We start from the raw sequence: 14,429 nt of genomic DNA, 5'->3' as shown, positions 1-14,429 counted from the left end.
TTGGAAAATCTGTGAAGCACCTGTGGGGTCCAGATGCTCACCGCACCCCTTGTTACATTCCTTGAGGGGTGTAGTTTTCTAAATGGTGTCCCTTTAGGGGTGTTTTTTAGGTTTTGGCACCCCAGAGCCTCTGCCAACCTGAAGTGGTACAGTCAAAAATGACCAAAAATAACGGAGCCATTGAAATTCACTAGGCGCTCCCTTATATCTGAGGCTTGTGGTTGCGTCAAATAGCGCAATAGGGCCACATATGGGGTATTTCTATAAACTGCAGAAACGGGGCAATCAATATTGGGGTGCATTTCTCTGGTAATAGGTTTATAATTATGAAAAATATTGGATTACAATAAAATCTCTGCACAGAAAATTAAAATTTTCAAATTCCTTACACACTTAGCTTTTATTTCTGTGACTCCCCTAAAGGGTTAAAAAACTTTCTGGATGTGCTTTTGCAGAGTTTAGGGGGTGCAGTTTCTGAAATGGGGTGCTTCGTGAGGCTTTCTAACACACAGTCCCCTCAAATACACTTTAAACCTGAACAGTTCCCTAAAAATATCTGATTTTGAAATTTTACTGAAAATTTGGAAATTTGCTGCTAATGTTTTAAGCTTCCTATTGTCTAAAAATAATGAAATATAGTTTAATAAATGCCGCCAACATAAAGTAGACATGTTGCTAATGCTATTTAATATATAATTTATGTGGTATAACCATTTTCTGTATAAGCAGAAAAGTTTTAAAGTTGGAAAAATGCATTTTTTCACAATTTTTCACGCTATTTTTGGTTTTTTCATAAAGATTCGTTATAAGTATCGACTCCAATTTACAGGAAATGTGAAGTACAATATGTCACGAGAAAACAATCTCAGAATCAGCCGGATAGGTAAAAGCATCCCGAAGTTATTAATGAATAAAGTGACACTGGTCAAATTCATAAAATTTGCTCCGGTCCTTAAGCCCATTTCAGGCCCGGTCCTTAAGGGGTTAATGACCACACTTTGTTTGCTATCACACAGCCAGTTAACACATATTTTTTCCTAGTCCCTGCATCCTCGTTTCATGGACCAACCTTTCATGTGGAACAGTATTAAATGCCACACAACACAACAACCAAAGCCTCCCCCAGGACTAGTCTATAACTGACCTCCTCATAGAAGCTGATCAGATTAGTCTGACAGGACTGATTCCTCATAAACCCATGCTGGTGCTGTGTTATTTCATTAAAACACTCCAGTATAGCATCTCTTACAAACCCTCAAATACTTTACCCACAATTGATGTTAGACTTACAGGCCTGTAGTTTCCAGGATCACTTTTTCTCTCTTCCTTAACATTGGCACCATATTTGCTATGCACCAGCCCTGTGGAACAATCACTGTTGTAATAAATATTAGGAACAACAGTCTGTTTAGCACATTTCCTTATTCCTGCAAAACTTTGGGTATATTATACTTTATTTCCTCCACATGTCCTAAGTTGCTTCTGGTGAACATTAATGTGCGTAAATCATGTACTGTATTAATGCATCATATTTCAGGTTACCCTGGAACTATCAGAACTTTCATAAATGCCCCCCTAAATACTAAGCCACCATGTTGAGAATATATATTTTAAATGTATGTATTTTCTGTAAGCAGAACGAATAAAATGATATTTGTTATATCCTAAAACCACGACTTGATGATGGTTTGAGGTTTGGTTGAGGATGGCCTTTGGGTTCCTCGATGTAATGCGTTTCACATACTCCGATGATGACTATCAGACTGTTATTATGAGAAATGTAGTGTGAGATCAAATGAAGTCTATAAACCTATTGACCCAGTGCCCCCAGAGACTTTTTTCCAGAAAAAGGAAATTAAAATGCACAGCAATGAATAGCTAGTAAAGCCATGCATCACATGAAGCAAAGAAGCTGGCATGAGCATTGCTATCCCTGCATTAAAATATCTTTTAGGTTTAATTAAATAGGACAGGCTGAAAAAGAATTAACCCCTCATAGCAGACAGGCTCCAGATTCCTGCTGTTTCTCTACACAATAAAAGAAGGGCAACATATTATCATGAGAGGCGTACTGTATTACTGTATTGACTATATCTGTAAAGTATGAGCAGCTACTGATAAATGACTCCACATCAACAAGAAAGGCACAAGGTGCGCTCTCATCTCAGAATAAGGTAACGTCTTTCAGAACTGATAGGTGGCGCTGTAGTTATGTAGCAAATCACGCTACAAACATGTTAGTCTTGGTTTCAAAAAAGCTCGCCATTTGCACTGCTGAAAGCAATGGTTTTTATCATATTGCTTCTACCTGCCGACGAATGCTGTCCTTCAGATCTGACACTAATGTAGGGCTCCCACATTAAAGGCCATGTTAAGACCTCGTAAGAGACCGGCCGTTCCGTGACCCGGCTGGGTCAAGAAACGGACGGTCTCAGAAAAGATCATCCCGACAGGTACTGTAGTACGGGCCGGATGATCTTTAGCGCCGTTGAGTTCTGACAAGGGTGCATCCGTGCGCACCCGCATCAGAACTCTCCACTGCACACTATGGAGTGTATGGCCACAGCCGCTCGCTCCATATTGTGCACTGACAGGGTTTGTATCAGTTTCTCGCAGCGTTGCTGGCCATGTGTGTCCACTCCGGCCGGGATTTCCTCAGCCTGCACCACAATGTCAGTACCGCAAAAATCACGGCCGCTCTAACAACGACCTTGATTATCGAGGAACTTACGTTGTGTGAACATAGCCTAAGACTGCACAAAGACCCCAAGCAAACAGCAACCATAATTAATAAGCATAGCTTCCAGGAATAAAGACACCGATATAACTTTTATGCTGGGTTGTGATCTGAAACAGCTTACCGTTACCTTACTAACCCCACACGCCTGCCTAGCAGGTAGTTTTCGCCAGCTGTGACTTAAGTGGTATTATAACAGAAGAAAGCACACAAAGAAACAAAACAAGACCAAAAGGGAGGGTTGGAGGGCAAAGCGATTGCAGGGCCGATTGCCCACAGAGCTCATGGGAAACACCCAGGAGCTGTGACTATAAGACGAGAGGGGTGTGGGGAGGAGTCACAACCTCACAGTAACTTTTAACCCTTTTCTTGCAGCTGCTAACAATCAGGTTTCAGGAGGAAATAGAGAAAGGGTGCATGTGCAGTCAGTGTGCCCCCTCCATATCCAGTCAGGTACCTTCCAGAAACGTCATAACCAGAAGTCGTACAGGGTGAGATTAGTTTAGCGAAAACGCAAAAAAATAAAATAAAAATAAAAACATAACGGTTGATCATCCAGGCATCTGTGAAAACTTCAATTTATGAAAATGAAATATGGTAACTGCTTAAGTGCCACGCGTTGGTGTCTTTTTTTAAAACAACCTTTTTTATTTAAATCATCTGCTAGATCGCCGCTCGTTTACTGGGCCTATTCCACGGCCCGATGATTGTTTAGCGAGGGCTGCAGGGACATCGTTACTGATGTCCTTGCAGCCTATGCAGCATTCATTACCTAGCAGGTCTTCTCCTCCTCTCCGTCTTCCTCCCCAGGTCCCGCGACGCAGCATCAACTCCGGAGCGGCCTGACTGAGCTGTCAGACCGCTCAGCCAATCACTGGCCAATCATTGTGAGATCCCAGATACTGTACAACATTAAATTTGCTATGCCAAAAACAAAGCCCACATATGGCTATGTTGCCTGAAGAATAATAATATAAAAAGTTATGTCTCTTGAAGGAAAGGAATGAACAAAAATGAAACATCAGCACTAAAATTGGGGAGGGGTAAAGGGAATATTTAGCTTTCAGGTATCAGTGCTCCTAATTCCTGGTATTTTCAGTTTCTGGGAAAACTATATACAGAGCAATTTTACTGATCTGCATTTATTTATTTTATTATTATTATTATTATTTTTTTTTTACAGCTACTGTTTTTCTAGAAATTGCACCTAATTTAAAGTGTAACTATAGTTTCCGCTGACTTTTTAGGATAAGCTGTCCTGTGTATGTATATGCAATATGCAAACTTTATATGCAAACTACATCTCTGTGTCTGCTTTCTCTATGCTCAGCTGCTGTGTGGATGCAGACTAGCCTCTGTGTGTCCTCCTCTACACTATATACAGTACACACTAAAAACAAGAGCATGCAATCGTACCTCACTGTAGCAAACCTTCAGAAGTTCCAAGACCTGCACTGAGCAGTTCAGCATATGAATCCAGCATTTTCCCTGGCCACAAAGTCTGCACATTGCACAGGCTTTCCCCTCTTCCAGATCACTTTTCCCCCTTAGCTCCTCCCCTCTCTATAAGCTATAATCAGCATTGCAAACCTGTCTTCACGCTGCTTCCCTGTTCTGTAGATGGTTTATCCTTGATAATGAACAGACAAGAAATGAGAGGAAGGTGGGAAACAGCCTTGTGAGTACAGAAGGAAGCTCTTTTGCCCAATAAAATCTATTACGGACTTTCTTTTATTTGCTTTTTATTATCGGTTTCTAAAAAGTTGTTTGAAATTACAGCTACACTTTAAGTCTATTAGTGTACTGATATATTTAAAGGGGTTGTCCAGCGTTAGAAAACATGTCCACTTTCTTCGAGAATATGCAAAAGAAGAGCTCATAGAGCCTCATTGAAGAGTCTCGAAACATAAGACTAGCCAGATATACCTCCGGGAAGGACCCAGCCAAGGGGTGGCTCCTGTAAGGAAACCACCAAAACCACCATATTAAGTAGCCCTATAAGTCAATGTAATGACAAGGAAAAAAACAGGGCCCGATATCCATCCACATACAGCTGTTTCAGGCTGTTGTCCCTCATCACTGTGGAGCAGGATTCTGGCTAGGCGGGAGCAATGCCTAGTAGAGCCATAAGAGAAACAGATCACTGATCTCAGTGAGACCAGCCAAACGATAACACTGCTGGCTGCTAGTGAAAGCGCTCAATGCAGTTAAATCCTAGGTGCATTGACCCCTGGGACACATGAATATACAAAAGAAGAGCTCATGGAGCCTCATTGAAGAGTCTCGAAACACAGGACTAGCCAGATATCCCTCCGGGACTTTCTTCCAGTGACAGCACCGCTCTTGTCTCCAGTTTGGGTGAAGGTTTTGCAACTCAGATCTATTGAAGTGAATGGAGCTAAATTGCAAACCACACCTGACCCAGAGACAAGATTCCTGTTGCCTCTTAAAGAAAGGGGCCATGTTTTAATGACACTGGACAACCCCTTTAAGATGTGTTGATTCTCAATAATACTGAACTTCTAAATTGAACCAGCAAACAACCATGTTGCATATAAGGATTTACAACTGCTATCATGGGCACTTAGGTCTAGTTGTGCTATTGTTTTCCGTCAATGTTCTTTGCCCTGGAGGATTTACAGTTGAAGGGGGGGGGGGAGAAGAGAATTTTATAATATTGTGTTTTAATTTACTCTACTTTGCCATTTGACAGCGAGAAACAAAAAAAAAAAAAAGTGCTCAACTGATAAACAGCATGAAGCTTAACACCCCTCTCTTGTTTGTTTACTCGGCAGAAATCTCACATTTCGACCTTCGAGAAGATGTGGGCGTTCATGAGCAGCAAGCCATCGTCGCTCGTTAAGAGTAATGAGGAAGGCATCCAGCGAGTCCTCTCCTCCGACTACGCTCTGCTAATGGAATCAACAGCTATTGAATACATAACTCAGAGGAACTGCAATCTCACACAGATTGGAGGACTCATAGACTCAAAGGGTTATGGAATTGGGACACCCATGGGTAAGAAAAGCGCAATCATTTGACAAACACATGTTTCCACCACGAGTCTTTTTCGGAGGTATATGATTCATGTTTAATTTATAGATAGCAGAGAAGGTTACTTCCTCCAAGCAGCTCTCTATGAAGAAATCTCTTTCTCAGTCGAGAAATTCTTAGACATGATAAGGATCCACATCAGTTTGAAGCAGTTAGTGGGGAAATAGAACTGGAGACGACTGGCACGTCAACATGCTATAAGAGCTTATGGATGATGGGAATGAAATATGACTTCTGTTCCATTTACTACATTATTTACAAGTTGCCTGCTCTTCTAAGAACAGGAGGTCTGGTTAGATCTTAGTGATTATTTTTTTTTTTGCACAGGCAGATATTTATATTTTATTAGCTGTCATAAATTGATTTCTTGGGGGATATCTGACGTTTGCCGGGGAATACTGTAAAAGGGAAGTATCATAGTATCAGTCAATGAATCAATAGTGTAAATAATATAGCTGCCAATAAAAACAAAGTCATAACAAAGTTGATGTTTTGTACAGAATTGCATATTGTGTATTTTGCTCCTGGTAAGCAACTGAGTTATAATTTATCATTAACCCCTTCACATCAACAAAACATGTACAAATATGTAGTAGGAATAATTATATATATATATATATATATATATATTTTTTTTTTTTTTTTTTTTTTGTGGAGAGGTTTATTATATGTGGGGCTGCTTCAATGTTAGCAGCCCAGCACACATTACTGTCCCAGGACGGACATAGTGACAAGCATCTGTGGTAATTACCCCTTAAGTGCTGTGATCTATAGCATTCACAGCATTTAAGGGAGTCTATGACAGGATAAGTACCTGTCACTGTGGGGGGACCGATCACTTTCCCTGATATTTGGAGGGGAAGTACTTACCTCCATCCTGTCAGAATGGTGATCTTCTCATAGACAGGCAGACTGTCTGCAGTTTATGGATAATACTGATCAATGCTATGCATTGGCATAGTATTGATCAGTATATGAAATCTAGTGATTGCATATATAAGTCCCCTAGCGGACTTATAAAGTGGAAAAATAAAAAAAAAATGTTTAAATCGCCCCCTTTCTTATTATAAAGAAAAAAAAAACATATTTGATATTGTAGCGAGCAGAGTTGTATGATCTATTAAAATATAACAATATTATTTCATACAAAATGGAAAAGAGGATTGCTTTATTTTTTTTTTAACTTCTATCGCTATGTTCACACTGTAAAAAAGAAAGAAAAAAATAAAATAATATATATATATATATATATATATATATATATATATATATATTCAGTTATTACCAAGGCTCACAGGTGTAAATCATGAGCAGGAAGCAGGGACGGCCAGGTGTGCTAAGAAGCGTGCACCTCTCAGTGAATCTGGGAGGGGAATAGGGGGTGGGGCTTCATTTAAGAGTATGCCGGTCTTAATAAATGTCCCCCATAGTGTATTGGATGATAGACGTTGTTTGCGCGGATGTCGAAATAATATTCCCGACAATTATTCACTGATGTTATTTTGCAAACAACGGGCGTTATTTTTAGTTGTCTATACACTTTTTTTGAAAAGGAAAAAAAAAGGACAGAAAAAGCTTGTGAGCATAGCCGTCATCAGAAAAAAATTTACAAAAAGCAATTCTAATTTTCTTTCACTCCAATATGGTACCAATAAAAACTATAGATCGTGGTGCAAAAAATGAGCCCCCAACCAGGTAGAACAATAAAAGTTTTATGGCTTTTAGAAGGCGAGGAGGAACATTGCCTCATTGACCTGGACATCTGTGCATCGATGACCTTTGGTCATAAAGGAGTTAAGGAAATATTTTATCAATGATTTGACTGATCTTTATAATATAAGAGATCAATGATGAGTAATGCACATGACCATATTATCGATCTGTGGTGTGAAATAAAATGGTCACAGACTGCTATAGGCTCATACTATAAATACTATTGCCTCAGGGACCCTGAACACATAGGTTGGAGGGGTCCCTCACCCTTAACTGGTTGCTTATCATATTTAACCTTACAGATGCAACCTGTATCATTTGAAATCTATAGACATTCTAATCCCCCACATATCTTCTTTGTTTTTGTTATTACCTGCCTTTGGGTCACTCACGCCCAGTTCAGTTGATGTCTTCTGTTCTGTCCCATTAGTACTGGCAGTTGGTTTTCAATTCACATGCAGACAGGGATTGGGGGGGGGGGTTGGTGTTGCAAAAATGTATGCAATATTACATGGCAACAGCAGGGTCACAGTTCAGAAAGGAAATCAGGACGTGGATAGATCCATGGGAGAGAAAAACAGTACAGTCATGTGCGTTACTTGAAAAAAAAAAGTTCTCCTTTACACACACACATGCTTTTATTCCATGCAAGGGGAATATGGGTACAGAAGGTTATTACAGTGTTCTAGTAGGCGGGACAGCTGTTTTACAGATAGAGGAAGCAGGTTTTTCTGTGAAACAGCTGTCCCGCTTACAAACTCGCTGTAACACGCTTCTGTACCTGTATACCCCTTGCATGGAATAAAAGCAAAAGAATTGTTTGAACTGCATCTGGTGATTTGTCGCTTCAGTGTTTTCTGCACACGTACATTTACAAGGACAAGGACTAAGCTGAGCTCCACCACAATCAGCTTTATTCCCATATTCTAATCTGGACAACTGTGCATATACATAGGGGGAAGGATTAGTGGTGCTGACTCAAATTTTTTGTGCCGTTAAATACAGACTTTGGCCATGTTCACACAATGTTTTTTCCTCTCTGTTTAAAACGACGAACGTCATTTCGCTATTTGGCCATCATAAGTGCAGGGACGGCTGTTGGTATATTATTTTAGTTTGGATTTACTAATTAGCCTTTGGTTGTTTCTTTAGTTTAAAAGTCCATTGAACTTAACGGTAAAACGGTGAAAAAGAATAACTGTGTAAACAACAAAAAAATAATGCCCGCTGTTTGCAAAAAAAATCTAAAAAACTTTTGTCATGATCATTATCTTGACGCTAGTGATGTCCGTTATGTCCCTCGTTTTATACACTGTGTGCTTTGGTTGTCTGTCATTCCATTGACTTCAATGCTTTGCATTAAAGTCAATTGAATTTGAGCAAAAAAAAAAACAGACATCTTTTTAAATAGAAAACGCGTAATGACTATGTTATTTTATGTAAAGAACGGACGCTGATTGCAATGGCATCAGTGTCCGTTCTTTACTGCAGGGACTGCATTGCATTGAAGTTCACACAGCGTTATGTTAATGCCCGTTGTTTAGAACGGGCGTTACAATAATGTACCTGCCTATTATTTTCGGACGTTGTTGAGTGAACAGTGTCCGGAAATAATAGCTCTTCATACAATGTAATGTCGGCCGGCGGCCACACTTTACATTGAAGTGAATGGCTAATTAATTTGCGAGCACACCCGACACTACCCACCAATCAATAGTAAAAAGAGAATGTTCCTGCAGCCAATACAGAGGTGTCAGCTGCAGGAATGTCCTGAATGCAACCCAGCGGTCGGCAATTTGACAGCGTCTGTTGCTATGGACACTGTTAAACGTTGTGTGAACATAGCCTTTCTCTCTCTCTCTTTTTTTTTTTACGTTGTGTAAACATAGCCTTTCCCTTTTTTTTTTTTTTTTTTTAACGTTGTGTGAACATCATCTTCCTCTTTTCTTTGATGTTGTGTGGACATAGCCTTTCTCTTTTTTTTTTGACATTGTGTGAACATAGCCTTTCTCTTATTTTTTTTTACGTTGTGTGGACATAACCTTTCCTTTCTCTTTTTTTGAAGTTGTGTGAACATAGCCTTTGTTGGCCACCATATAAGCAACAGTGGCCCTTATATTTCATTGATTTAGATACAGATCATAATTTATAGAAAATTTACAATTTCTTTATAATAAAAATATGTACCTTTCTCTTTTTTAAGGCTCTCCATATCGTGACAGGATAAGCATTGCTATCCTACAACTGCAAGAAGCTGATGAAATCCATAAAATGAAAGAGAGGTGGTGGAGAGCTGGAGGCTGCCCCGAGGAAAAAAATAAGGAGGCCAGTGCATTGGGTATCCAGAACATGGGAGGCATCTTTATTGTACTGGCCGCAGGTCTGATCCTTTCTGTAGTAGTAGCAGTGGCGGAGTTCATATATAAACTAAGAAAGACAGCAGAGCGAGAGCAGGTAAGTTTTCTGCAACCACTATGATGCTTCATTAAGGTAAACTGTGCATTTCAGATATCAATTGATAGCAGATAGACTTTGCATTGGATTGGATTGCTCCATAAGAATATTTGACTTTATTTCTGTATTTATAAAATTGATACTGCACAAAACCAGCTGTAATACACCTCTGTAGCTGGAAAAGTAAAAGTGACATGGTTCCTAGAACGTAAGGAAGAAAAAACAATGTAAAAATTAAAACTGGCCTGGTCATTAAAAAAAATAAATAATAATAATAATATAAAAGATAATTATCCTTAAAGTAATACTGTCGCCTTTTTCTGGATGAGTACTTCTGCAGTTTTCATACCTAACTTTATAATTTCTTGACGCTTGGTCCATGAAAAAAGTTTTTTTTTATCGTCTGTGCATTGTGCCACCAGGGCGGGGCTTCAGTGATGTAGGCCCCACCCCTCCACTATGTCATCGCTGTCTAGGCACCCCCCTCTTGGCTACCACTGAAATCGGCGGGCCTAAAGGTCTAGTCGCCACCCCCTCTTGGTTGGTCTATTCTGATGGCTGCTGAGGGAGCGGGGCCTAGACACTGTTGAAGCCACAGAAGAGCAGGACCTATGGCACCGATGTGGGTGGGGCAAACTGGTTCGGCAGTCATGAAACCAACCCAGGTGGCACAATCCACAAACGATAAAAAGATTTTTTCACTGGACCAAGCACAAAGAAATCTATTATAAAGTAAGGTATGAAAACTGCAGAATTTAAGCTTTACAGCTGTGTGACAGTGACAGGGGGTGACAGGATCACTTTTTATTGTTTCTATGTTTATTATTCTATTTACAGTGCTTTAGTTTTTATTGGTAACATATGGGAAAAATCTGATATATGACATGATAATGATACCAGATTCCTTTTCCACTTGCACTGCTCTTTGTGCAGGATTAAAAACTTTATAATTTGGACATTTTTACATGCAGTGATACCACATTTGTTATTATTTTGTTCTTGTGCTAATATTTTTACTTATTTTGATATATTTTTATTTTTTTTTTTTTGATGAGAGCAAGGTGGTGATTTAACTTTTTACGGGTGAATATTCACCTAGTTCCTAGAAAACTTTTACACTTTTAGGCTATGTTCACATTACGTGAACATCCGGCCGTTCCGTGACCCCGGATCATCCTGGCCGGTACTTAAGTAGGTTATCATTATATTGCTTATGCGGTGCTATTTCATTGGATAAATCATATGAATTGGTGCCTGAAAGGCAGGGCCGTTTCTAGGTAATTTTGACTACAGGGCGAATCCTGCCAAAAGCGCACCCCCCCCCCCCCCCCCCCAAAAAAAAAAAAAAAAACCGTTCAGTGACTCACAGGTGACGTCTTCTTTGATCTGAGGCATCACTTTCCCTTTTCCTCTCCATCTGGCCCAGACCACCATGATGATTTCTTGCAGCAACAATTCATCTCTTGTGAACCTGCCAGACAAACATCTTAGGTTCCGCACTTTTACAACTTCCACTTTTTTTGTGTCTTGTGCAGTAAAGTCATTAGCTATGTGAGTTTCCCCCTGTATGAAGGATCCCCTGCTGTGCCCCCATATAGTAATAAGCCCCCCTTGTGCTCCCCCACCCACAGTAATAACCCCCCCTGTGCTCCCCACCCACAGTAATAAGCCCCCCCTGTGCTCCCCTACCCACAGTAATAAGCCCCCCCTGTGCTCCCCCACCCATAGTAATAAGCCCCACTGTGCTCCCCTACCCACAGTAATAAGCCCCCCCGTGCTCCCCCACCCACAGTAATAAGCCCCCCCTGTGCTCTCCCACCCACAGAAATAAGCCCCCTGTGCTCCCCCACCCATAGTAATAAGCCCCCTTTTGCTCCCCCACCCATAGTAATAAGCGCCCCTGTGCTCCCCCACCCATAGTAATAAGCCCCCCTGTGCTCCCCCACCCATAGTAGTAAGCACCCCTGTGCTCCCCCACCCATAGTAGTAAGCCCCCCTGTGCTCCCCCACCCATAGTAGTAAGCCCCCCTTTTCTCCCTTACCCATAGTAGTAAGCCCCCATGCTTTGTCCAGCTCAGTGGATCCACCAGCGCCCTCTAGCTGTCGGCGTCCCGTGCGGTCGCCAGGCCCGCCCGCCTCTAGAAACGACCCTGCTGAAAGGTCTACCATAACAAGCACCAAAGCCTTCAGAAGACCTTTAGCTGCCATAGAAAGTGAGGACTGGTGCCTGCTTCAAACTCTTTAAATGCCTTAATTTCTATTTACATGGATTTTGAGGGGTTCATTGACCGGTGTGATCGTCAGTCATTGACACTGAGTCAATGACTGCTCTTAAGAGCTAGTACCTGCCATCTGGGATGCAAGCTCATTTCTTAAGGTTATTTCATAGTTATTCAGCATGGGTCCTCTGTATATTTACAGCAGATACTGCAGAGGGGTTAAATTTTAATTTATTTTATCGATCACACAAAACAATTTACATTTTAATTGCAACAATTTTCAGAAATTACAAATTTGTTATGATGCCCACAGGTGTTCTTTTGATTCCCTTTCAAAACATCTAATTAGAAAACTGCTTCCACCCCATACACTGTGTAGTGCAGGTGGTAGATTGGCGCGTTTAAAGGGTCTCCACACCCCACCAAGCTGTGACTGATGAGCCATCTTGTGGATACATAGAGACAGCAGTGTATTGGTCAGCAGCCAGTAGGAGGTCACGGGGGTCCAAACTCTGTACCCCCCACCAATCTCCATATCTGGCCCCGCAGTCTCTGTTATGAATAGAGTCGCGGGTACAATATGTGACCTGCAGCTTTATTCATTCCTATAGAGCCAACACAAAGAGGCAAGTATAGTGTTCTATAGGAATGAATAGAGCTGCCGGTCACGTGCCGGATTCGTTGCTCTATTCATAACAGAGTAGGCAGTGGCCAATTTAGAGATACAGAGGTCCTAGAAACCTCCTACTTTTCCCTTATCCTGTGGACAACCTCTTACGCTTACTTAAACTATATGATATTTCCAGCTGATTAATGTATTTTCTTGTGAGTTCCTTCAGTGTTGTGTTGATCGTGGTATAAAAATCTCCAAAAAGTTATATGACTGTGAATGATGATAGAATCTGATGATGTGAAATTCATTCTTTTGCCTTTCCTCCTTCAGCGTTCTTTTTGCAGCACAATGGCCGATGAGATCCGATTATCTCTCACCTGCCAGCGGCGTGTCAAACATAAACCCCAGCCGCCCGTCATGGTCAAGAGTGACGCTGTTATTAACATGCACACTTTTAATGACAGAAGACTGCCTGGAAAGGACAACATGACCTGCAATACTGGATTAACCCCAGTATTTCCCTAGAACAATTCTATGTGTGCACAATACTATTGATATCAATCCTTGATCAAAAACTTTCATGCCCGTCACCAGTATCGACTTCTAAACAAGCCAAGGGCATCCGACATCCTTATACTCTACAGCCAGAAGTCTCTTGTTTACAAACAAAACTTACAGAGGCATTTTATCGCCAAGTTAATTCCGCCCTCAGTGGACATTGAGAAGCCACAAAGACTTGGTGGCATTATTGAGCATGGCAATAAAAAAATTCAAATGACTTAATCTTTGCTGGAAGCTTTGACTCAGAAGAAGGAAGATCAATTCTGTCTTGTTGTACACAGCACACTCGCTACATATGTATGGTCTGCCAAACTGCTCAGTGGGAACTCATACCTCAATTATGTGCCTATGAGGAGTTTGCAAAAGGCGCAGACTTTAAGTTATGTCTGAATCAGACAGCTAATGGGTCCTTTAATGCGGCTGAAACATGAAGATTACTACTTCAGAACTAAAGCTGATCTAGAAGAACAAACCTAAGCTGAGGAAAGGGGACTATACGACACCACCTTATTACTTTCCTTTGCACAGTCCAACAAGACTCTTAGCATGAACCTTCAACTTGCAAGGGAAAAAAAAACATATCACACAGTAATGCCATTCTGTATACATTTTTTTTAACCATATGTCTTTATTGCAGTGATTCCTTATCAAGCTACCACAAGTCTCAAAATATCCTACAGAACCATATTGCCGACCCGGAAAACCAAGTAACCAAAGAAAGGGTTTTATCTGTTATCACTGGTCAGATCACAGTATGATTTGCTAAAGCAAAAAAAAAAATCCATCGCCTAAAAAAAGAAAAAAAGAGAAGGTGTTTATTGGCCTATACACAAAAGACGAATGGTTATGGAAGGCATCTATGGTGCTCTGTCTAGGATGACACTTTGGGATTTGTGTATAGAGAAACTACATTGTAGTGCTGTCATATAACTGTGTGTGTATTGCCATCCTCATGCTTCTCAATGGTAAAGACATACTGTTAAATACACAGTTTTTACAAAACATATACATATCTCGGTGCAATTTTTTGTTTCCATCCTTTTTTTTTGTTAGTTTTTTAGCTGATAATATTGCACCA

The 14,429-nt window shown here is 40.7% G+C and overlaps 1 protein-coding gene across 1 annotated transcript in view; it reads left to right on the top strand.

The window, feature by feature from the left end:
* The window catches only part of GRIK3 (glutamate ionotropic receptor kainate type subunit 3), a 379,534-nt gene extending 366,219 nt beyond the window's left edge, over positions 1 to 13,315 (top strand). Inside the window, exons 14-16 of the mRNA XM_069972662.1 lie at positions 5,533 to 5,755; positions 9,708 to 9,958; positions 13,121 to 13,315. Coding sequence (XP_069828763.1) covers positions 5,533 to 5,755; positions 9,708 to 9,958; positions 13,121 to 13,315 — 669 coding nt within the window. The remainder of the gene's footprint in view (positions 1 to 5,532; positions 5,756 to 9,707; positions 9,959 to 13,120) is intronic.
* The last annotated feature ends 1,114 nt before the right edge of the window (positions 13,316 to 14,429 follow it).

Source organism: Dendropsophus ebraccatus, chromosome 5 (genome assembly GCF_027789765.1).
Source record: "Dendropsophus ebraccatus isolate aDenEbr1 chromosome 5, aDenEbr1.pat, whole genome shotgun sequence".
NCBI classification, from domain to species: domain Eukaryota; kingdom Metazoa; phylum Chordata; class Amphibia; order Anura; family Hylidae; genus Dendropsophus; species Dendropsophus ebraccatus.
This window is presented reverse-complemented; position numbering and strand designations above follow the sequence as displayed.